This window comes from Molothrus ater, chromosome Z, assembly GCF_012460135.2.
Source record: "Molothrus ater isolate BHLD 08-10-18 breed brown headed cowbird chromosome Z, BPBGC_Mater_1.1, whole genome shotgun sequence".
Classification (NCBI taxonomy): domain Eukaryota; kingdom Metazoa; phylum Chordata; class Aves; order Passeriformes; family Icteridae; genus Molothrus; species Molothrus ater.
Window position 1 is genome coordinate 1,304,861 of NC_050511.2, and position 25,639 is coordinate 1,330,499.

Sequence of the window (25,639 nt, forward strand, 5' to 3'; positions counted from 1 at the left end):
GAGTTACACTGCCTGGCGTGTGAAACTCCTTTTAATAGTTAAATTTTGTGGTTTTTTTGATTGGTTGTGTGTGTAAAGACTAAAGGCTTGAAAAGGCAATGCTGTGCACTGCCTGTCTGGAAATATTGATTAGCTAGCTCTATTTTCTGGAGATTCTGTTTTCTCCAGTAGACTACTGTGAAGTTGTCATGTTATTTTGCATTTTTTAAAGATTTTATATTTATTTTATTATTGATACATTATAGGTAAAACAAGGGTAGAGGAAAGGGTGTCTGTGCTTTTTCTGTTTAGTTCCCTGTTCTCTCTCACCTTTACCTTCTGCTCTTTGCCTGAAATAAATGATGATAGATGTTTTTTTAGTGCATCTGCAAGGAAAATCTGTATTTTAACCCATTCACTAAATAACTCCTGAAGTCTGGTAGACTTTTTGACATGTAAAAGGTGAAAGAGAAGTTTATGAAATATGTCCAGCATAGAATGGACTCATGAAAGGAGAGGCACATTTTAGATGTGTAAATTCTGTGTCATGATCAAATTAGTTCAAGTTCTGAAACAGTTTTATTTGCCTTTCAATATTTTTGTCAGGGGAGAAGGCTTAATTTGTGATGTCAGTCTACTCAACTACAATGCTTAAATATAAAGATATATAAATTAAATATATATGATGCTTACCTAAGGAGCCTGCAGGTGAACTCTGATTTAGTAATAGCACTTAGGAGACAAGAATATTCCCTGCAGAAAGTGGTACCTGTCTTGCCAGTGCTAAGTACCTGTCCAGAAGGAGATGGGTAATTAACTACTTCCATAAACAAGTCATTAATGCAAGTAGAAATTGTTGTTCTGGCTTTTGAATGTGCATGGTGTGAAGGAGTACTGTGCTTTTAGGAGATGACTGGTAGGTTTTGCTGGATCTCTGAGGGAAATTAGGGAAAACAAAATGTGTTGTGGAAGCAAAACTTTGAAGAGCACCAAAACCCAGAATCAGATGGATACTTGACTTTCTTTAATCTGTAGTGAAAATATCTGTGTGCATTTCTGTGTATATTTGCACTTCCAAGTTGCAGTCTTGCAGAAGCTTTGCTCCTTGACTCATAAAATCATAAAACTCAAAAGATCATGAAACTGTGCTTTTATTTTCCTAAGCAACCTTGTTTTAAATTGGTTATTTGCATTTTTTTATTGTGGTTGGTATGCAAAGAATACATTGAATTTGAAGAATGTGAGACAAAAATATTTTGAAGGATAAAGAAGTCCCATCCCTGGAAGTGTTCAAGGCCAGGCTGGACAGGGCTTGGAGCAGCTTGGTCTAGTGGAGCAGCTTGGTCCCTTCCCACGGCAAAGGGCTGAAACAAGAGGAGCTTTAAGGTCTTTTCCAACCGAAACCATTCTGTGCTAAGAGGAAATACTGTGAAAGTCTTGGCTACAAATTATTTTGTAATTTTGAGGTGCTACAACCTCACTGGAGGTTGTAGCACACACCACCTGGAGGTGGCTCAGAGTATGTTTTCTTGAGCCTTATTGAGAATGTTCTTAAGAGCACAAACTTGCAGTAGTGACTATATGGACTGAAGTGTTTGACTCTGATTTTGAGGGTTGATTTCACAAATAATTTCATTTTCACAGCTAATGATAATTAGTTTCTAATGAATAATTTTTGTTCAAGAGGGGAAAATGTTCCTCTACTCTTAAGCATAAAAAACTTGGAAGTCTTTCCATCTTTCATTTATTTCTATGGATTATAGTTGTACTTCCTTGTTTTTGTAGACCCACAGAGGAGCTAAGCTCTGCACAGAATGATCTAAGATTTAATGAGGCCTTTGACTAAAATCTTTGTCTTAAACCAACAAAGACAAACCCTTAATGCGATTATACCATCGTTATTTTTTACCTAATGTTCTAGAAGACCCAGTGGTAATTGAATGTGTTCGGCCAAACTGTAGTTTCCAACACAAGTATGAGATTTTTACATAACCTGATAAATGGCTATTTTTCCTTTTGAATAAGCCATCAAAAACTTTTTCCATCTTTCTGCGAAAGACTTCCCAGCCAAAGCAGAGCAAAGCCAAACAGATCATGTGCTTAGCAGTGTATTAGTAGAAACTATTTTCACAGTTGCAGATTTAAGTTTTATTTCCTTGTCCTGAGGCCAGTTACTATTGTTGAGTAATTTGGTACTTTCGTGATTGAGGTTTAAGTTATTGGTATGTGGTAGTTGTAGCACTGAGCATGAACATTCATTTTTGTGACAGTTGGGGTTGTTTGTCAATTTTTCTCTTTTAAGCGAATGGCATTTTCCAGAGTGACTCACTTTGGGGAAAGAAAAATACTATTAACAAGAAAAGAATGTGGCACCTAGGAATAGACATCCTGGTTGAAAAGAATGGATTTCCATTATTGAAAAATAAATTTCAGCATTACATGGAAATTCAATTAGCATCCTTACAAGAAAGTGTGAATTTTTGCTTGCTTCTAAGCAATTCGATTTTTATTTGGATTTTGAATATACATGAAGGCCAGAGCTGTGCTGTTGAGAAGCACTGTCAGCTGGTGTCTGGGTGGTGGTGATTGTCACAGATGAGGGGATGTGGCTCAGGCTGAAGTGACATGCTGCTTTTGTGCTGGCTGACTGGGTGAAGGGCTAGAGCAAGAGGGAAGAAATGTCACCAGCACCATAGCTGGAATGCAACTTTATTCATTTTATCTTTCAGCAAATATTGGAGTCTAATAAAACTAAGCACTGTAAACCTAAGTGCTGTGTGAAGTAAAGGAAAGGACTAGATAGATGAGAGGCTGAGGGGCAGGCTCAGAAGCAAATCCCTTGTTGCCTGAGTGTCCCATATTGCCTCCTGGTCCTTTCCATCTTTGTTTCTGTCCTGTAAGACAAAGAATGGGGATGTGTGGAACTGGGAAGGTGGAGCAGCTGTATGTGGGAGGATAACTGACATCTCTAACCCAGGTATGACTTGGCTGCTGACATGAAGCCTGTTGCTTACATGTAAATGGCTGTTGTGATGCAAACCCATTCCTGATGTGAACGTGTATCCAAGAGTTAATGGAAAAAACTTCCTTTGTTAGACTATTGTTAGGGGCCTGCTTATGCCAAGAGGAGAGCAAGTTGGTCTGATAGGCTCTCACAAGTTATTTTTATTTAGCATGTTAAGCAAATGCTTTCATATTTGGTCTTTCTAGATAGCATTTTGTCCAGTATTTGTGCCAAACACTGCTCTCTTTCCCCCTTGATTTTTCAGTATTTTGTGAGGTCTGAGGTAGACTATTACTGGTAGAAATGCTGCAGTACAATGGACAGATTTTCCTTGGCTGGGATCCAAACCCTGTATTCCTTTAGTGGATATTAATAATGACAGAGTTGAGACCTTGTCACTCTTGTGCTGAATTAGGTAAGTAATAAATTTAAAACTAGGTTTCATAAGAGAATTGTGGTCAGGAACAGGATAATATTTTCTGTCTAAATGAAAAATTTCAGAATGAGTCTGACTCTGGAGTGATTCCTTGAAATTGTTAAAAGACTGAATTTCATAGCATTCCAGCTAATATTTTGGATTTTTGTTCAGCAGTATGAGACTCTGTTGCTGATAAATACATAGACCTATACTCTCAGCCTCAACTGAGAGTTTTTGCTTTCCTGTTGGTCTTAATTCACACAAAACATGTCAGGAGGATGGCCTGAGCTGGTCTTCATGGTCCCTTCCAACCCAAACCATTCTGTGATGTCTGTCATACAGCTGGGTTTGAACCTTTGGGGAAAGGTGGATTTATAGATTTGTTTAAGCCTTTAGAACAAACTAGTTTTTAGCAGATCTGAATTAGGGCTTAAATGAACTAGGACTTTGGAGGCAAGAAATAGCTTTTACACAACTAGTTCTTACTGTACCACCCATGTAATATCTGCCTGAATACAATGCTTTGTGTAGTGAGATTCAAAAAATAATGGAGAGAAGGTTAGCCAGTAGAATAAGAGAGAAGTGAGTAATTTGTTGAGAACCATCTTTGTTGTTCTTTTTCTCTGTGTTCTCAAGGAAGATCCTGTATTGCAGTTACCAGGCTTGCAAACTTCTTTTGGACTGGCAAAGCTCTTCAACACAAATCTTACTAGGGGCTGCATGTCTAAAGAGTTGTTTTTTCTAAGTGCATAAGCTGGTCTTGCGTTACTCTCTGAATACTTCTGAAGGTTTTGTGTAAACATATCAGAATCTGTACCATTCTTTGGAAACAGAGCAAGCCCCCAGGACTGCCATGAATCATCAAATCACAGAATCACAGAGTAGTTTGTGTTGTAATGGACCTTAAAGTGCAATGTTCCTGCCATGGGCAGGGACACCTTTCACTAGCCCAGGCTGCTCCAAGCCCCATCCAGCCTGGCCTTGGACACTGCCAGGGATCCAGGGGCAGCCACAGCTGCTCTGGGCACCGTGGGCCAGGGCCTCAGCACCCTCACAGGCTGTAATTTCTTCCTAAGTAAAGAATTATTTTGGAGATGATGATAGCAGATTGTGTGGTATAAAAGTGTTCATGTTCCTCTACGTGGCAAAGGATGTGTATTTATAGCTTTGCAGTGTGTGGTTCTGGGGTCTGGTTATGCACAGGGACGTTGTGTGCTTGTGCAGAATCCCAGTAACTTCAGAGGAAATCTTCAGATGAGACCCTGAACTTTCAACCTGTCAGTTTTAGCAGTGGTGCGAAGTGCTCCAGGGAAAGAAGGGACACTTCTTGATCATGCTCTGAATTCATAGTGATGGAGGAAACAGAGGAGCATTTAATTTTTCATAGAATACTGCGTGAACTGTGTTGGGTTTTTTACACAGTTTATGCTGAAAACAATCAGAAAACCACGGTTAGAAAAAGTGCATAATTAACATATATAACCGTTTGAAGGAGAAACTTTGGTGCAACATTCCAGATGCAAAGCAGGTATGTCACATGGTGCAGCACACGCAGAGCACATTGGTGTCTGGTGGGAGCGTTGAAATAAAATGTCCCCAACCACTTCCAGTCCTGAGAAAATACATGACATCTTTCAGATGAAAGAACTAAAAGCTTAATATATAATTTTAGAATTTCTTTATATCTAGTTATTTAAGTAACATTATGAAGAACTTTCATTTCTGTGGTCAGTAGCAAACACTTGGGTCTTTTGTGTTGAGTGTTGTTTCACAGAAAAGTGTGGCAAGAGGAACAAAATAAGTCGAAACAGTTTTACTCAACAGAGAATTGAATTTATTTCAAAATGTTTGGAACTACCTGTAGTGCCCGGGCAAGCCAGATATGATGATATTCATGAGAAATTACCTATACAGGAAACTTACATTTTAGAACCTCTGAAATGATAAAAGAACAACTGCTATAAAAAAAAAGTCTGGAAAATAAAATAGTAATTGTTAATTTTAACAGTGTAATGAGTTTTACAATAAATTGCATAAAGAGTACTTGCTAGGATATATTAGTAAACTGTTTATGATCTTGGTGTTGGTGGCAGTCAGGCACAGCAGCTTGAATGCCTGTGACAGCTCTGGTTGACAGAATTTGCCATCATACTTCTGAGACCTAGTGACTAGTCCAAAAATGACATGTATAACTGCATGTATCTAACCAGAAACACCACCTATACTGTGTAATGGGTTAAAGATTCCTTTGGTTTGGACAGGCTCTCCTTGGAGAAAAAGTAGTTGTGAATCTGTAAGTACAGTGCTAAAAACACATGTATTCTCTTCATCCAGAAGATTTTCTTGGAAGCCTTGTGTCGTAGTATGGAACCCGTACTAAATTCTAGCAGGAGGGCTTGTTCCCAAGCATCTATTCCAAATAGCTGATCAGTGGAAGTGGAATAGATGCTCACAAGTCTTATCACCTGCAATGTCCTGGAGGAAAAAGTAAAAATAAAAGTTCCCCTTCTTAGTAATTGATTGGCCTGTGGTCTCAGAGTCAGATAAATCGAAATTTCAAGTGTCTTGAGCAATGATTTTTGGACTTCTTGATATTAGTACGTGGTTGTAGTTGTGTAGGCTCATTGGCCCAGGAGACCCTTGGGGCACTGGGAGTGAAGCAAGGTCACTGCTTATCTTGCTGAACTGAGTGCTGCTTTTCCACACCGCATATGGAGAGCAAGACATGGACACACAGCATTCTGTCAAAATGTGTGTGCCTGACGTCATAGCTTTTCAGACACTAGTCCAGACTTACCATGAAGTTCTCTCTTCACTGAGGAATCCAATTTGGTGGAAATTATGGATATTGGAAATAAATTATGTCTTTAAAAGCTGTTAACTTTCAACAGCATGGCTGGTCTTCATGGTGAGCCACTCTGAGTGTGCGTATGCGCTGCCCCCTCCCAGAAGTGTCCAAAACCAAGTTGGACAGGGCTTGGAACAATCTAGGCTCATGACAGTTGTCCCTGCCCATGACAGGGGTGGAACTGGGTGATCCTAAAGGTCCTTTCCAGCTGAAACCATTCTGTGATTCTATCTGTGTCTTCATGCAGGAAAATAACTTTTTTGTAAGTTTCCTCAATGATCCAATCATTTAGTCTCAAGGAAAATGAACAGAAACAAATTTATGGCTGGACTTGACCTTAGAGATCCTTCCAACCATATGATTTGATGATCTGTGAAATCTGGAGTAGTTTTTTTAAGTAAAAAACCCACCTGATGAAGGAGAATCCTTAAAAGAATATAGCAAGTCTAGGACTGTACCAAACAGACACATTCCTTTTCTTGACTAAACAAAAGACTTCATTGCTACTAAGTCTCACCTTACTTGTGATTCTCCATGAACTTTCCTGTTGCCAAATATTTTATGAAATGAATCAGATGACTGTGATGAGAAAGCTTTTGAGATGACTTCTAGTCAACCTCATTAAATTGTCTTGGGACCAAGAAGTGAGAGGTGGCAAGGTGTTCCATTGGCATTTCCAGAAGCAGCATTGGTCTTCCAAGGTTTCTCTCAAACAGCATCTGGAGCATCTGCTCCTAAAATCAAATGGAAGATCTGCACACAAGTTCTAGTGGCAGGTCTGCTGTTTCAGCCAATCTCAGTAATAGTTTAGTGATCATTGAGTGGAGTTTGCCGACACGCGTAAAGATAATCTGACTTCGCTATGGAGAAATCTTTAGTGGTTTCAGGCTTTTTTCCCCTTCTTGACTTCCTCTCCCATTTTTCAGTTCAGGGATTTTGTGTGCTGTCTTTTCTGTAAAAAGTTAAATTTGGGATTTGCTGCACAACATCACCCTCGAGGTGGTGTTTGTTATTTCTTGGTGCAAGCAGCCTGGGAAGCTATAGAGCCTCTGATTGTTGTCACTGTTGTTTTTGGACAGGAATCACATGTAATCTAGGTTAGAGAACTGCTTGTTATGTAAAGGCTTTATGCAATTGGAAGTGCAGCATTTTACATTTTTGCAATTAAGAGAGTTGTCCTGAAATAGTCTTAGCCTAGATGGAAAATGTGCTCATTAGCCACGTTCCTATTCTTGCCCAATGTTCTGTTTAATTTTTCTACAACCTTTTAACATGCTGTGGCTGCTGTCAGTGCATTTTTTTGTGTAACTGCTGTATTGGTTCAAATTGCTTATTAATGAAGATTTATATAAATTTTTCCTTTTCTGAGATATATTTGCCTTCCCTATCCCAAGTTCGAAAACATGCTGAAGCTTTGCAAAAGTTGTACTGTTTCCCAAACAAACAATTTTAAACTGCTGTAGCAGTCACAAAACAAAATCCTGGTGACAGCACTTGGTAGAGCCGAGTGATTTAATTGCAGCATTAAAATGAACAAATGCAGGGAAAGCTATTGTGTGTGGCTGGTCTGGGTGTGTTTGCCATTTATGCTGGTGCTGCTTTATGAATAGAAAATACATTATGTTTAATATGGGCTCTCATGGGACTATGGAAGTTTACTGTCTCAGTGCATCAAGTGATAGGAAGAAAATAAGTAGTTACCTATTACTCTTGTCTCTTCCTCCATGGTTTTCCTGTTCCCTTCGTGCACTCTGTTGACTTAAAAATGTTTTTTAGAACAGAAGGTAAACTTACTTTGAACAATGTATAGGCAGTAAAATTTAATAATTATTTTCCTGAGTAGTCAACTAAAATGTTTTAAACGTAATCCTGTGTAGCTTGTCTAGTCAGGATAATGATTTGTCATATAATATGTAGCTACTTGGGGAATTTTTGTCCTTGCTAAATAGAAAACGTTTATCTTTGCCATTTGGCTTCTTAGTATTTTCACTGGAAGAAGAAAAAATAACCTTATGAGCTTTTGCAGTTTGTGTATTGGAAAATAATGTGGTCTCAATCACTCTTACAGTGTCTCTCTTCCTGTCTTTTTAATAGCATCTTTTTTTCCCTTCTGTGTTTTGCACTCTCTCTCCCCACCACAGCCACCCCCAGTCTGCTGAAACTGATGGCATGCTCAAATATTTGGAGTAATTTTTTAAGTCATTCCAGCATCCTATTGGTATGTCAAGAACTGGCATTTGCAAATTGCAGAAGTCAATTTTTAAAGCATAGAAGCTTTGTAGAAGTTAGCTTTGGCATGTATGTAGAGTTCTCCAGTTAATTAATTTTAAATTAGATTTTCACTGTGGTTTGGCACGTACTTGAGACAAGCACAATGCAATTACTAAAGATGGAAAATAAGTACTAAATAATCATTTCACCTTATGTACAAATCAATCCCTTTGTCTTGTCACTTTTTCTGCCTTAGGAGGCATGCTTTGAAAAGAAGTAATGACTGTACAAATTAAAACATATAGTTCTATGTGGTTAGTATGGGTATTGTGCTTGACAGAATTCTTCATGGGGCATGGTGTCCGCAGTGGAGCCGTCATTGTGTCCTTCCACAAGCGTAGGAAGGGATTTTATAATAGGATTGAGTGCCAAATTCTTTTCTCTTAGAGTGCCAAATTGTAAAGGACACTTTACAATTAAAAGTGGTCCACTATCCATCAATTGCAATCATGTGTGTGTGGGGGGTGTGTCTTTATCATTAAACTCTTATGACTGTGTGAGAGGTGTGGGAGGAAATAAAAGCTTGGAATGGAATAGTTGATATATTGTACATTTTCTTTTTCCAATCTGTTCTGGATGTATTTTGGAGTTCTTTAATTCATGTTTTCCTCAAACAAATCGATGCTGTGCTTGCTTAAAAGTATATTAATTAAGCAGTATCTTGTTTTGTTTTGTTTTTTCTTTTGGGCTTGTTTCAGGTGATAATTAATAACTAGTTAAGAAATTCCATAGACACCGTTTGAATGCATAAAGCATGTTTACCCAAATTCATGCTGATTTTAGATGTTTGAGTTAGAATTGGAGCTCTTACTGCTATAACTACGTTGGAATATTCCTTAATGTGGAGTCAGGTGTTTCTGCAACTGCTGATGCTTCTTTTATTTACTTAAACTTGAGCAAGAGAAGTTTGGCTTACCTGTAGTTGTATCTGTGGTGAGGATTCTTAGGTGTGAAATTCTCAGGGCTTAATGTGGCTGTTGAGTCTTACGGGATGATATAAAAATGCTGCATTTCTTAAAAAATTGTGAATTTCCCCCTGAATTTATCCTGATCCTTCATTTGAAGGCTGTTGCTCCAAAGGCAGCCTCCTGTTGGGCCTGTGATGTCTGATGCTTTAGGGGAAGGGAGGACCCAGATGTTTGGGGTCAGAAGGAATGACAAAAGTCAGAGGGTCTACAAAAGTTTAGGAAGCTTTCCTAATGAATTACACACATGGCATGGAAATTGGTGTGTTAGTCCCTGTTCTTCTAGTATGAGCACATGGTGGTGGATTTTGGATAAAGGAGTATAGTGAAAGGGAAGAGAAAGAGGGGGATGGATTAAAGAGAGGAAAGAGGGAAGGGAAGGGAAGGGAAGGGAAGGGAAGGGAAGGGAAGGGAAGGGAAGGGAAGGGAAGGGAAGGGAAGGGAAGGGAAGGGAAGGGAAGGGAAGGGAAGGGAAGGGAAGGGAAGGGAAGGGAAGGGAAGGGAAGGGAAGGGAAGGGAAGGGAAGGGAAGGGAAGGGAAGGGAAGGGAAGGGAAGGGAAGGGAAGGGAAGGGAAGGGAAGGGAAGGGAAGGGAAGGGGGTTTGTCCCAGAAAAATGCTGCCCTTCTTCCATGTGGCCCCTTCTGCAGCCATATCCTGGTCTTTCTTATGCATGTTCTTACCAACAACCCTTGGCTGTTGTTCCCAAAACCAGTTCTTGGCTGGCTCTACAGCCATCCAGCTCTTGGTGTTTGGGATATACACATTAGCCCCTCATCTTCAGGGCTTCGGCAGAGCCCTCAGCTGCTGGAGGGGACCTGTTGCCAAGGGAGGGCACCACAGCAGCTGGTGCTGCTTTCGCAGTTGCTTTCACTGGTCATGCATCAGATCTGTTGATGGAGTGTGCAGAAAGTGTTGGGAAATGCACCCAGAGCAGTTCATTTGCCAGAGCCTGACCTTCCCAGAGTGCTCCCTAAAGGCCTCTATGGCTTGTTGGCCTCTTTGAGGAGCTGTCAGATTGTTTGGAAAAGCTTTTACTGTTGATTTTTATACCTTTAGCAGGCTGTTCCCAAATTACTTTTGGCTCAACTTGGTCTGGTTTAGCATTGAACTTGCCAAAGCTTATATACCTTTTTTTCCCTGGTTTGGAAAAGACTTAATCTTTTTACATTTTGTAGTCTCCTTTCTCTGCAGTTGAGTCATGGTGTTTTTTTGTCTGTTCAGGGTCTCTAACAGAGACATCCCCTCTAAGCCCTGATGTAGTGACTTGAAGTTGTCTTGTTGCCACCTAGGAATTCATAAGCTGAACCTGTTTTCTTACCTGTTTCTTAATCTTTAGGGTAAGTGCTAAAAAACTGCTAACTGGGAAAATAAATCCCATTTTGATACAAAACGTGGAAACTCGAAGAATCCACTGAATGTTTTATAGTTAAAGCACTTGAATTATGAATTGTGGACAAATCTGTGTGGGTGACTGATAGGTGTTTTTGTTTTTAGGAAAAAATCAGATCATAGAGTTGTAGAATCCTGTAAGGACTTGGGTTGGAAGAGACCTTAAGAATAATTTTGTTCCATTCTCCTGGCGTGGGCAGGGACACCTTCCACTAGACCAGGTTGCTTCAGAGCTCAATCTAGCCTGGACTTGGACACTTCCAGGGATGGGGCAGCCACATCATGACCTTGGAACAAAGATTTTTTTCTTGTCTGCAAAAGAAATGGAAGTAGATATATGGGAGGTTTCAGCAGAGTTTGCTCTCAGCTGGAAGGTAAATCTGGATCAAATTAATTCTGCCAAAGAATGAGAGATGTTGTAGACACCGCAGCATTTGACAGTTATTTGGTACTCACTAGTTCTGTGTGCGGATGTGTATGTATATAATAGAAAAACTATAAAATACAAATAAAATGCAGACTGTACAGAAACATATGAACATTCTTACATTTAATAATAGAAATATAAATGACCCAGTGTACTGCATCTATATATTTAGTGTATTTATACAAAAATATACCATTTAGGGATCAAAATACTTAGAGATATAAAAATGAAATGTGTAAGTTACATATGAGAATAAATTGTTTCATAAATCTAGAATATATTGTATCAATATGACATTTAGTTAGGAGTCATGCTGTTTGCATGTGGTAATTTGTAAGATTCCCACTTAAACAATTTCAAGTGGTTTTATAAGATGTATATACAGCATATACAAATATGACATATGTAAATATATTAAACCAAATGTATATGTAGAAATGTAGATAATACAAAATAAAAAATATTCCTAGGAAAAAGCTGTTTTGGCCTGCAGAATTTCAAGTTTGGCATTAGGTTTATCCATCTTATTCACTGCTGGCTTCTAATTTCAGCCTCAATAGTTTATATTTATTGAACTGCTTCTCTCAGCAATTGCCATTCTGAGAGGATCTGTCAAGCAAAGATCTGTCCTTTATATATCTATATAACTATATCTGTATAATTGGATACATTCTATATATCTATATCATTAGTTAGTTGTATGTAAATACAGAATGGGTGTGTAATCAGTCCCAGTGTGTATCTAATCTGCTCTGACTCTCTTCAGTGGGTCAGAGATCTCAGGAAATTGGGACATCAGCTCAGGAACAACGCACATTCAGGCCAAGGGCATCAGGATGTAAAGGCCCTTATTAAGTAGAAAATTCTCATTTTTATAGATAGGGGAAAAAGAGGAAATAACATGCTTGAAGCTTGGCTAAAATTACACAATCATTTGACATTGCAGCTGGGAATAAAATTCCACTGTCCTGATCCTTATCCTCATGTTTGAAATGCTGGGCCTTGCTTCAAGGTTAATAAAACATGCTGTTTGCATGTGATAATGTGTGTAGGATTCCCACTTACCAAATAATTTCAGGTGATCTTATAGGATGTGAATACAGCACATAGGTGTTTCTCATTGTCTTACCTTGCTAATTGTAATTGTTTTGCACAAGGCCCTGCTATCAGCTCATGCCAAACAGTTTGGTGACATTTGTGATTTTCCATAAATTCTCTTGAGTAATTGTTGTGGGAATGTAGAGTGAGTTTCATCCTGGAGGAGAGAAGCTCCAGGGACACCTCAGAGCCCCTGCCAGGGCCTCCAGGGGCTCCAGCAGAGCTGCCCAGGGACTGGGGACAAGGCCTGCAGGGACAGCACCCAGGCAATGGCTCCCACTGCCAGAGGGCAGGCACAGATTTTGGGCTCTTGGCAATTAGGAATTGCTGGCTGGGAGGGTGGGCAGGCCCTGGCCCAGGGTGCCCAGAGCAGCTGTGGCTGCCCCTGGATCCCTGGCAGTGTCCCAGGCCAGGCTGGATGGGGCTTGGAGCAGCCTGGGACAGTGGAAGGTGTCCCTGCCCATGACAGGTGGGGGTTTGGAATGAGATGATCTTAAAGGTCCCTTTCCTCCCAAATCATTGTGTGATTTTGTGTGTTTGGGATAGCAAAAATGTTTCTTATGATAAATACTATAATATTCAAATGATCTACTCAAAACCTAGTAGCCTAAAAAGGATGTCTGTGCACAGCTGCTGATGATGGGGGGCTATATAGATTGTCTGTATCATAGGGCTTGCCTGGGGTACCTCGGGATTGCTAAGGAGCTTCCACACAAGTGAGATCTGCATGCAAATCTGGAGATGGTGGTACCAGGTGCCACCCTCAAGGGCAATCGTGCTGCTCAAATTTGCTTTTTTAACTCCTAGATTGATCTCATACAGAAGGAAAATTGCTTTGTACGTTATATTAAAAAGTTGTATTAACTCCTCTTTCTCAGGCACGGGCATATCCCTGTTGTAGGTGATGGCAGAGAGGCAGGAGTAGCTTGTCCTCAGTATTTCCTAACTGTGCTCCCAGAGAGCAAACTTCTTTTCCCTTTATGGCTTGGCACTATTGCAAAATGCTTAGGAACAGGAAAAGCCCAGAGGAATCCCTTGCCCTGTGGTAAAAACATTTTTGGGTACTGAAGAAGAAATATTATGGAACTGAACGTGTGTGCTAGAGAAAAAATAAAGTGCCTCTAAATATATTTTTTCATATAAATGCAAATCTGTATGTAATTCATTCCATAAATTCGCAAATCAGTATTTGGAACTAAAACTTTCTCAATACTATATACGTAATTTTAGTCTTTAATAATAAAGTTGATGAGTGTTAGCACATGTTTCTGTATAATTTCAATGTTAACTATCGGTTTTTGGTGGGAAAAAATATGCAGGCAGACTCAGTAATACTTAGTCAGCCTTTTTCTCCCCCCATAGTGTTCTGTTTTCATAGTAAATTGACACACCGAAACCTTTCCCTACTCCATCCCCTCCACGCTGGCCATCGACCCAAAAGAGAGGGAATTCAGTCGGCTTTGGATGCATAAGAGGGCTCCAAGCAGCGTTCTGCGAGCGGCAGCGCTGTGGAGCTGGTGTGGCTCCAGCCGCGGTGTCTGGTGACAGAAACGTGTTCCTGTCTGATGCCGCTGGAGTTGATGTCAGTGCGAGAGCGGAGCCAAAGGGCAGGTGCTGACATAAAACAGCTCGTCAGCCTTGGCAGCAGCTCACGCCCCGCTCCGACACGGAGCAGGGACACTGGGTTCTTTCAGCTGAGGAGGCATTTTCTGCTAGTCGAGATAATGAAAAGTTTTGCCTGTGGCATGCTTGTTCTGGGGGTAGGACTTCATTCCTCAGCACTGCTGCTTTCCTCAATGCTTCATCATTAAAACTGCCACTTTAATAATGTTCGTATGGCTGGAGCTGGTATTGATGCCTCAAGATAAGCTTATAGAGCACTTTCTGTAGTGAAATCCAATTTTCAATTGCTCATAGTTTTTTTTCAGACTTAGTTGTTTGTGGTGAAACTTTTCATGCTGAGTATCTTCCTTAGGCTCTTTTTTTTAGATTTTTTTTTTTTTTTTAATTTTTTGGCACTGCTTTAATTGAAAACAGTTCTTCTGTTTCTGAGAATGAGGTTAGGGAAAAATGTTACTTAACCAATGCTGAATTCTTACATCTGTTTTATTGAGGAGTTTTAGAGCCTTCATGCCTTGGAACAGGCTCTTGAGATTTGGGAAGCGGGGCTTAGGGAGTGAAGTTGTGGATAGAGATGTGCCATTTACAATCCCTCTTAAAGTTTACTAAATCTGGCCAAGTTACAGGGTCCCAAAACTTGCCATTTGCATACATTGAACAGAAACTTGTTGAAAAACTGGCAGCAAAATTGTCTGAATGTTGAGTTTTCATGAAGTGTGTTCCACAGAGTGTCGTGCCAGTGAGGCTCAGGATGCAGCACCCCTCGTGAGGTCCATGAGGCTGTTCCAGGATCCAGGGGGGACTTTCCCTGCTCCATGCAGTTGCTGGTGGACCAGGTTTCAAGCCAGAGAATTAAGACTTAGAGTTTTCCTTGTCACTGGAGTAGCAGGTAGTGTAGAGGAAGAAGTTACCTCACACAAACAAAATGTTACCTCTTAAAGGAAAAGTAGGGATTAAGAAATGTTGGGTTAAAAAACAACATGTCCATTGCACTGTGGAGAGGTGGCAGTCTCCAAGGAGTGTGAGCAGATCTTCTCAGAAATAAGGGTGGCAGGCAGAGCATTCCTAAGCTGTGGAACTCCAGATCTTTCAGCTGTGCTTATATTAGAAGCTTTATTTAATTGTTTTTGAATGCTCTCCTGAAGGCTGATAAAGAAGCTGGCTGGAATTGCTGCAGGTACCATTGGTGAGGTGCTTCACAAGTTTGGAGGAATGAAACTTAGGTCTAGGAGGAAAGCAGCAGGTCTGTGCTGACTTTACTGTGCTGGCTATTCCTTGTTCCTCTCATAGGGAATATGAGTGAATTAAGTGCCTGCAGTCACACAAACCAAAAGGAGCAGTGTGTTAAACTCACTAACTGATACAAAAATCTAACTGCTCTGCAAAAGTAATTTCTTGGATGCCTTGACCTGTCTAGCAACTTTACAGGTCACTTCTTTCATTGATTGTCTGCATTTCTTCTTCCCCCTTCCCCACTATGTGTGGGGATGAAGTTCTCCTGAGGGTCCTACATCAAAAGCATTAGTTAATATCAATACCTTGATCAGCACTATTTAAAAATAATACTGACAAGATGTTTGCTTTGTAACATGTTTCAGTGTTTGTTTCTGCCTCATATTTTGCCTGATAGAGTCAACAGAAGATGTTACTGGAAGTTCCACAATTGGTTGAATGATACACATTCAATGTGTTCCCTTGCATTCTGACAAGAACAATAAAATACCGGGATGGTATCCTGGGCAAAAGCCAGAAGAGTTTTCTATTAAAAACAAAAATAAATAAATAAATAATAATTTAAAAATAAAAGACTGAACAAAACCTCTCCAAGAACTAATCTTCTCTCCCCAAAATCCCACCAAAATAACCAAAATAACCCAAACCAAAACAAGCCCCCAATTCCCACCATCCAAAAACTCTTTTTTAATGTCTCTTTGTGAACTTGTTGGTGTGAGGTTTGCTGTTCCAAGGTTGATAGATGATTGAGTCAGACAGTTCCTCTAAAATTAAATACAACACTGGGTGGATTTGCAGTTTTTCCCACATTTCTCGTTCGTTTTCCTCTCTCTCACTCTCTTCAAGCTTGCACTTCGTTTCCCAGGTTCCAAGTAGTCATAATACTGTGGTATTTTGCTCTTGTATAATACCATAAAACCTTTATTTATTTTTTCTTGATATTGTGGTCACATTTGCAGCTTCACTTATACTGGACAGTCTTCAAATGTGCAGCAGGAATATTGTTCCATCTCAGAAAATGAATCACTTGTGTCCAAAGGAGTTGAAATTGGTATTGCCAGCAGCAGGTCAGGACTTGGTCTAATAAAAATGTGAAGATTCCTTGCTTAAGATGTTCCCCTCCTATAGTTATTTTTAATCTATTTCTAAAAGTGAATTAATGGCTTGTTAGAGTTATTCCCAGCTTTATTTGGCCTTTTGATTCAGAAGTATGTTATGTAATTTGCTTTGCTTAATTCTTCAAGGTGTCTGTCTCTGGGTATGTCTACTACTCATACTCCAATTACATATAATAAAAATGTCATCAGGGATTTCCAGCTAACAAAGCTATTCCGTACTTCAGCATCTCTGGGCAAGTAAGAGAAGTAGATCCCATCTGGAAATGTTAAATTTATCATAGACTCATGGAAACATCAAGTTTGGGAAAGACCTCGAAGATCATCAAGTCCAACTGTAAATAATATATATAGTTACATATATATATGATTTCACTGAGTTTACAGGTATTGACTTTGGTTTTGTATGTTTTTGTAGTTTTTCAGATTAAATACTTTTCAGGGGTGTCTTTTTACATTTCTGATTCCTCTGTGATGTCAAAAGCTTTCATGAGAATGCAACTCTGTAGCTGAGCTTCATGGTCTTGGGAGAAGGTGATTGTCTCCTTATTTTAAAATTCAAAACAAGAGAAAGAGTAATAATGCAGTAGTTAGGGTTCCTGCCCCGAGGAAGGCTTGGATCATTTTAAATTTCACAGTAAAGATCTCCTGAGATGTAGTGATAAAAAGGGAGATGAATGGTTTAAAATGAAATAAACACTGTTTTTGCAGTGAAATTAGGGATATGCTTATTTATCAATCTATGCAATTTAGTGTTTGCAATCTTTTTCAGTTCCATGACATTTGAAAGGTCGTGCAAAGTATTGGAGCTGGGATTAATTGCAGGAAGCAAACTGGAAAAGACTTTAAAAGAAAAGAAAGAAAAATGTGTGTATGTAATTTGGCTGGGCAACAAAGGAGACCTGACTGTGCCTTTTATTTAAGGGCTGTAAACACTGAACTGGGGCAGAAATGTTTTATGGTATTACATAGAACCACTTAAAGGAATAAGTAGATGAAGCTGAATAAAGCAATGTTTAGCTGAAGATTAGGAAAAAAAATCTTAACATTGAGGTTTATTAGATTATGGAACATGCTGCCCAAAGGATGTGGTTCAAGCTCCATTACTAGTCCCTTAAAATTAGTCTGGATAGAATAACAAGCTGTACTGGAGGGAACACTGTTGCAAGGATAGGGGATGGACACAGTTACCTAATACATCCTTGCATTTCACTTGCTTCCATGATTCATTTCATGAAAAACCACTTCCAGAATGTGTTAATGACATCACAGCCCCAGGCACCTCAGACTCATCAGTGCTTCTCTGGCTTCAGAGGGTTTGTGTGGAGATTTCCTGGGCTGTCTTTTCCCCACTGGCTCCTCCACTACACCCCAGCCATTTGCTGTGTTTTTTGTGTCCTGCTGCAGCATTGGGAGCAATGGTGACTTCAAAAAGTTGAGTGCCTGGGATGTATTTGAAATGTGTGGTTACAGAGACATGAGCTTGGCTATTCCTGCAGAGGCTGGGACTGGGACTGGGGCAGGCTGGGAGCTGGTGTTGCAGAGCTTGGCTCCACAGAAACAACTACCTTCTGCTGTTCTTGGCAGGGAGGATGAAATACTGGTCTCCTTTACAATAGTGTTATTAGGTGTGAAAACCTTCAAACAATTAAGTCATACTCAGTCATGTATTTCAATGAGCCAGTTGAAATCTATGAAATATAGAGCAGTTGTTCTGTTGCAGTGATTTGTTGAGAAGAAAATAACTTGGTTTTTAAATCACTTCTATAATTCTTTTTGACGTTTAAAGAAGTAATCTGAAATGTGCACTTAATCTTTCTATAGCATTTCAGTCACTTTCCTGTAGTATTTAGGAATTAAATACTTAAAATATAGTAGTAAAGCAACTGAAATATAACACAGCACCTGAAATGAAGCCATGGCAATCATCTGTGTAAATTGTGTGCCTTAGACCTTGCACTAAGTGGTAGTTCAGTGGGATTTTAAACCTGAATATGGAGTTCCAAGTGATCACACATTTACTCTGATACACATCATGTGCCATTCCTGTGTTCCAGACAAGAAATAGAGTCAAGATGGATTGGTACATAGCTGTTGTCTCAAAATGCTTTTAAATGTAGTGTCTCCCTCGTGTGAATTCTTGCTGCAGCCTGCTGATGACTTAGAGAGGAGCTAGCCTACCAGTATTTAAAATACAGATTTATTTTGCGAGACTGTCTGACATCCAGAAACTATTCATTTATTGCTGTTTGTAGAACTTCTCCTATGTCTCATGCTAGCTTGGGTTAATCCTGTTAGTCCAATGCTGGACAACGATGACCATGAAAAATATTGCTGAAAATTAAAAATTGTTACTTTTGCCATTTGTGTTATCATGCCAGGTGAAATGTTTCAAAAAACCTATTATTTATGAGAACTTGTGTCAGTTGAAAAAGTAACTGCAATTTAAAAGCGACTGCAAACAAAAAGTTACTGTAGTATTTAGGACAGCCATTTTTGTGCTTCTGAGTTTTTACAATTTCCCTACTTAAAATGTCTACAGTCACCAGCTTGACTTTTTCAGTCACAGGTTGTAGTTTGTGTGTATGTCAGTGTGTTTATGCTACAGATGAGTTTAATCTTGCTCAAGAGTGGAATATTTAACATGCAGGTTCATAAACCATGTAAAAATGATTCCATATTTCCTATACTTCAGCTTTGCTAGTTTCTTTCTGTAATGAATCTTCACAAATCTGCAGTGGGACTTCCCTAAAATTAATGTAGCTGCTGTTTTTATAGTCTCTTAAGCAAGTGTACCCTAGGTTCTTCACAATTTGCAGTTTAAGTTCTTTAACTAAAGATCTGAGATGTTGGAGATGTGCTTTATAAAGTATAAAATGCCCCTGATACAGCACTTGCCTCACTGATCCCTGTTCATGATTCCATGGACCTCTTTTTCCTCTCCCATTCATTATCACATAACATCCCCGTGGCAACTTGAGAAATTGCTTGCATGGAAAAGTAATCGTAGGAAAGTATTTATGTATTTTTAGCTTTCTTCTAACACAATGTAGCAGCTGGAAACAAGGACAAGAGCCAGCACAATGTGAACTGCCAGCTCTCCGTGGGCCACCAGAAAGTGTTCATCAGACCACAGTGTGAGAACTATTGAATTGACTTAAGAAAAGTGACACGCATAATAAGCGTTAAAAAAACAACAACTCAAGTTCCCAGTGCTGCTGCTTGAGTATAATAAGAATCAAACAGTAATTGTAATGCTTTTTAATAATATGCTATTTACTGGTTTTGTTGGAGGAACTACATGATGGTACAATTAGATGCAACGAAAATCACTTTTGCTTTAATTATTCATCATCTCTATTTAGTGATGGCTTGGATTGGACAATCTTGCAGCATTGCAAGCATTGGACAATCTTCTGGATGCTAAAAGTTTCAGAAATAAGAAAGCAGAATGTGCAACTAGGACTTGGATGTATTACTAACCATAAGTTAGTTAGATCTGTTCTGTTTTGGGCTTTTTTCGTTGTGGTTGAGTTTTCTTTCTGATATTTAACACTGGCTTTGCCAACTTCTGTAGTCTCATCTATTTGTGTTCTTTCCATTTTTGCAACAAGGGAGTAGGATTGTTGTTTTGGAAATGTCAAAATGACAGGGGGAGATCAAGAGACCTTTTGAAAATTTTCATGTCTCCTAAAACTCTTATTTTGTCCTATTCAGTCTCAAAAGCAGCCTGGGGGCAGCACCTCAAGTTGGTGCCCTCAGCAAAATCCTGTCGAAAGTAATAAAAAACTCAATAGGAGGATGCTAAATATGTTTGAGAGGATGTGGGTTATGTGATGGGGAATGAGGGAAGGATCTGCCCTCTTACCAAGCTCCAGTGAGGAGAGACAGGACCATACTCAGAAAGGCTTTGCCAGTATTAATTGCAATTTAATGCCTATATTTAAATGCAATGAAGGATGTTCAAAGGAAAGGTTGAAGTTCAGTGGTTACTTTAATTGAATTTTTGAGCTACTATTAGATTAAAAAAACCCCTAAACAATACTAATTTCCTAGAAAGAAACTTGGAAGTAAGTAACTCCAATTTCCTGGGCATTAATTTAATGCTCTGTCCAGCATGAGAAGTCAGAGAGTTTGTCTTCTGAGTCTTGACACTGAAGGTTGAAAGGTGAATAATACATTTTGCAGAAGAATTACAACTAGTTTAATAACTAATCCAGGAGAGCTCAAAAATCAATTATAGCTCACAGTCGGTTGATCTTCTGACTTAAAGTAATGGTAGATAGTGTTAGAAGTTGTTGACTGTACGTTGCAATGCTTTGTATGTGTGTGATGAGTTTTTAGAGTACCTTCTGCACCCTTAGTTTCAAAATATCTTCAAAGTCAAACTCTTAAAATTCTTCTTATTCTTGTGAAACTATAAATAAGTACGTTTAAACTTTTCCAAAGTAGGCACAAACATGAACCTTACTTGTATCTCATTGTGTAACAGAGACCAGGCATTAGGCTGAGATTTCTGCAGAGTTGTGTTTGCATCAAATAACAGTCAGGTGAAAGAAAGTTCTATTTTGATGACTGTGTCATAACTTCATTTTGCCATTAAGTGTTGTTTCACAGACTGTCAAACTAGATTAAAGTGCTGGGTTTGTTTTCATGGCTGTAAACTGTGTTTCCAGCCATCTTACAGAAAATCTCAGCTTCTCTGTTGCAAAATAACATACTTTGCTCTTATGACCTGCTTTTCTTGCTCTGCCTTACACAGAGTTGTGTGGACCAGGAAAAAAAGCCTGTGGTGGCTAGTTTGGTGAAAGAGAAGGGCAAAAATGAATCTGTTAATTTGGTTTTAAAGGTAAAAGCATTCAGATTCTTATTAAAGTATTCGAGTATTTTTCAGAAATAATTGGCAGAATTTTACAGTTCTCCAATTGACAAAACTTCTAGCAATGTGGTTCCATGTGGGACTGAGTGAAGATATAAAGTTAAATCAGTGAATCCCAGAGCTGGTCAGGCTGGAAGGGCCTCCCTGCTCCAGCTCCATCCCAGAGCACAGGACACAGCATTGTGTCAGAGGGCTCTGGAATATCCCTGGTGAGGGAGGGAGACTCCACGCCTCTCTGGTCTCTGTTCAGGGCAGAAGTTGTGCCTCCTGTGCAGGGGAATTGCTGGGCTCAGTCCCTGCCTGTGGCTCTGGTGCCATTGCTGGGCCTGGAGCAGAGCCTGGGCCCTGCTCTGTCCCTCCCTACAGACACAGGGACAGACACAAGGACAGCCAGGGCTGAGGGCCCTCTCACAGCCCTGAACAGCCCCAGCTCCCTCAGCCTGTCCTGGCACAGAGATGGTCCAGGCCCTTCAGTATATGTGTCACTCTCCACTGGGCCTGCTCCTCCTGTACTGGGGAGCCCAGAGCTGGACACAGTTAGAAATGATGGACAAATATTAGAGAAATGCAACTGAAAGTATTCTGCAGAAAACAGTAAATTGTGTAAATGAAGTAAATGATCCAAATACCTAAATGTTTGTCTTGTTTTCAGCTTGGATGAAGTTGCAGTGCTGGGTAATGTTGATACCAGCCTGATGTTTTAGTTGTTGCTAAGTCATGCTTACTCTGCATCAAGGATGTGTCATCTTCTCATAATTTCAGAAGAAATTTTTGTCTGTGAGGGTGGGACGCCCTGGCACAGGTTTTCCAGAGCAGCTGTGGCTGCTCCCTCCCTGAAAGTATTCCAGACCAGACTGGATGGGGATTGGAGCAACCTGAGATAGTGGAAGGTGTCCACTTTTATCATTATTATTATTATCATTATCATCATCATCATCATTTTCCCTTCTTTTTAGTCCTATTGAATTGCCTTCTTCTCAACCCGTGAGTTTTGTGTTTTATCTCAGTTCTCTTCCTCGTCTCACCACAGAGGAGAGAACGATTTGTTGTGTGGTGCTAAACCACAACAACGTCAAAGAGGCGGTTTTGGGGCTGTGGATTATTGACTTCATCAGACTTATAATTGGGTCCAGAAAGGTAGTATTTGGTATTGTAGAGCCTTTTGAAGATTTTATAAATCTTCAGAAGCAGTGTGCCTCATGACGCTGTTTCAGATAATCTACACTTCCCTCCTTTCACAGTTTAGTGTTTTAGTTTTGAGAACCATAACTTATCTTTGCCACCTCCCAGAGATGCAGAAAGCTTTACAAAAACATCTGGAATTTGTATTTCTCTTGTATAGAAAAAATTGACAAGAGGATAGAAGTAAAATAAAAAACCCCATCAATGTGAAAGAAATCCAGTCTATATGTTGAAGCATTTAGGCAAATTTCACTTCATGCCTGTAATGATGCCTGGCAGAACTAGTACTGTTGCTGTCATCTGTGGCTATCCTGTTGGCTTAAACAAGAATTTTCATGGAATCACGGAATCCCAGAATGATTTGGGTTGGAAGGGATTTCAAGGCTCATCTCATTCCCAACCCTGCCATGGGCAGGCACACCTTCCACTATCCCAGATTACTCCAAGCCCTGTCCAACCTGGCCTTCATCCCTTTTAAACATGAAATTTTCTTCCTTTTGTTCTGTCTCTTTTTTCCTGCGATGTTCTGAAGAAGCAGAATCTGAAATATTATTCTGTCCACGCTGTATCAGTGTCTATTCTTCTATGTTTTCTATTAACTTCAGATCTGAAAAGAATATAAAAGAAAGCTTCTAAGAGAGCACACAGCATAAGTTACTTTGTTTTGTGTGTTAAAGAAGTTAAATATAGTCTTGTAATTTTGAAATATGCATAAATATAAAATTAGGTTTAACAAAGTAATATTTTAGATATTGTGAACATACTGCTACATAGAGCTAGAAACTTCCTGTTCCTCTGTCCTCCCAGGCTCTTTACTTGTTTAGCATTTTAATGTGATGTTTATGATCAGAAATAATATTTTACTTTAAAATATTTTTAACTTGAGTGTGTTGGAAGCATCAGCTGATACTTAGGACCTAATGTGATGCTGCCCTTGCAACTGAAAGGAATGTTATGAACCTGTAACATGGGATTGGTTTTCTGGAGGACTTGCCAACACACAAGAGAACTTCAGGAGGTTACTTGGGCCACATATTCATGTGCAGATGTCTCTTGGACATCTTGACCTTGTTCTCCCTGGTGGAAGATGCAAATTAATCACTGGTGTTTTGGCCGTATCCCTCTTTTCCTAACTATTGAGGAAAGATGTAATGGCAGATGGCAGCCACAGAAGAATGGGGTGGTAAAAAATCAAAACCACTAAAATTTAAGAATGGAAATCTGATGAATTTTAGTTTCTTTAACATGTGATGATAAATTTGCAGTTGTTTCAGGGTTTTTAAAATAGTTTCTTTGCATGTTACCTCTCTGGTTAACCCACATGAAAAACTTCATGGTCAACATCATTCATTCTGATAAGAACTGTGGGTGAAAAACATGGTGATAAAGGGTCACTAATGTAACATGAAATTTTTGCTAAGAAGGCTGCAATTACAGTACTTTTTATTATAAAAACTCTCTCAAGCTGCTTAACACTGAGTGGCATTAGTCCCCTTGCCTATGACATGGCAGTAATTGTCCTGCAATTGTCCTAATGAGGGAGCACTGGTTTGTTACATAATCTGACTGTATAATTACATTTGAAGAAAAATACTTATTGTAAGGTTTGAAATCTTGTAGGGCTAAGAGTACTTGAAATTCTTTTAACTGGTTATACTTTAGTATTTTGCATTCAAATAGCTTAGAAGTTTTTATCATTTACACCTTGAATCTTGATGACTAGGAGACTGGAAATTAAACTTTCTTAATTTTTCTGTTTTCTTTAAGAAGTTGTGTTGTATTTAATTTTTGATTTAGGCATTAATTAAAAGAGGAAATAAGGATTTACCTTTTTTAAGTAAAACTTAATATTTTTTAACCTGTATAACTCAAAGCTTTGACCTGTTAAATTTGATTAAATGCTTAGTCTCTGTAATAAAATTTCAAGATACACTCAAAAAAATTAACTGCTAGATAGGCATTTGGGGTGAATCTAATACTGTGTCATTGGGAGGGGCTGCTTCTTATTTCCTTGGAATGAATGTATCAAGAGCCTAGATGTGATAAACATAGAGGTTTTATCCTTTCCTCTGACTTTGTACTCCAATAATGCTGAGTCTGCAGCATCTCTGTTTCAGTTCTAGTGCTTTTCTTAGTTTTTTCCAGTTCTGTAATACACTGCCATGAGGAGTGGCAAGGGTATAAGGACTAATGGGCTTGCTGGAGAGGGATGAGGGGAGTCCTTTAGTCCTCCTCTGATGCTCTTTCTCCTCTAGTCAGCATTTGGGCATGTAACTGGTGATTTGGTTTCACCAACGCTGCTGTAATTAGGAACAGGAATTTCAAATCCTGTAGTTTAGTATTGGAGTTAATTCTTTTTGGTGCTGTGTGTGAAAATGACTCTGCATTTCAGGCCCAATCATCAAAGTTTAAGGAATGTGATAATGAGAGTTTTTTCAAGCAGCCTCTGGGGACATTACATTGGCTTTGTACACTATGCCTTACTACTGGAGCTGTACATGCACAATGTACAATTGTGGAATCAGAGAATGGTTTGACTGGAGGGACCTTAAAGCTCATCCAGTGCCACCTCCTCTCATGGGCAGGGACACCTCCCACTGTCCCAGGTTGCTCCAAGCCCCATCCAACCTGGCCTGGGACGCTCCCAGGGATAGGGGAGCCAGAGCCACTCTCGGAAACATGTGCCAGAGGCTCCCCACCCTCACAGGGAAGGATTTTGTTCCAGTATCTAATCTAAACCTACACTCTAAAATAGCCTTGTTTATTAAAATATGACGAAACCTGTTATTTGTTGTTTTCTCTGCAGCTGGCCTGTGGACAGTGTTCACACTGGGTGGAGTGGGCAGCAAAGCATCAGCGCAGCTGGAGCAGTGCTCCCCTCTGGCCAGCCAGAGCCTGCTGCTGCTGCTGGTCCTGGCCAACCTGACTGACACTCCAGACACCCCAAACCCCTACAGACAAGCCATCATGTCCTTCAAGAACACACAAGGTTTGTATCTGTTCTTACTTCTGAGCCTGAGCTGATGAAGTGGAGTTTTAAGATGCTGTGATTGCTTAAGAGCTTCTCTTTCCAAGATTTGTTGTCCTTCCAGCACACCCATGGAAGAGCAGTAATAACGCGTTTTTATCAGGGAGTTTTGAGGTGGAGTTCCTCAGCTGCTGGGACTTTGTGGTGGGGGCAGAAGGAGGTTACTTCATTCCTCTGACTTG

General features: G+C 39.7%; 1 protein-coding gene across 4 annotated transcripts in view; it reads left to right on the forward strand.

Annotated features, from left to right (window-relative positions):
• Window positions 1–25,639, forward strand: part of DYM (dymeclin) — a 209,141-nt gene that overhangs the window by 50,495 nt on the left and 133,007 nt on the right. For all 4 annotated transcript variants that reach the window (XM_036403343.1, XM_036403344.1, XM_036403345.1 and 1 more), the window contains exon 9: window positions 25,236–25,418. In XM_036403343.1, coding sequence (XP_036259236.1) covers window positions 25,236–25,418 — 183 coding nt within the window. The remainder of the gene's footprint in view (window positions 1–25,235; window positions 25,419–25,639) is intronic.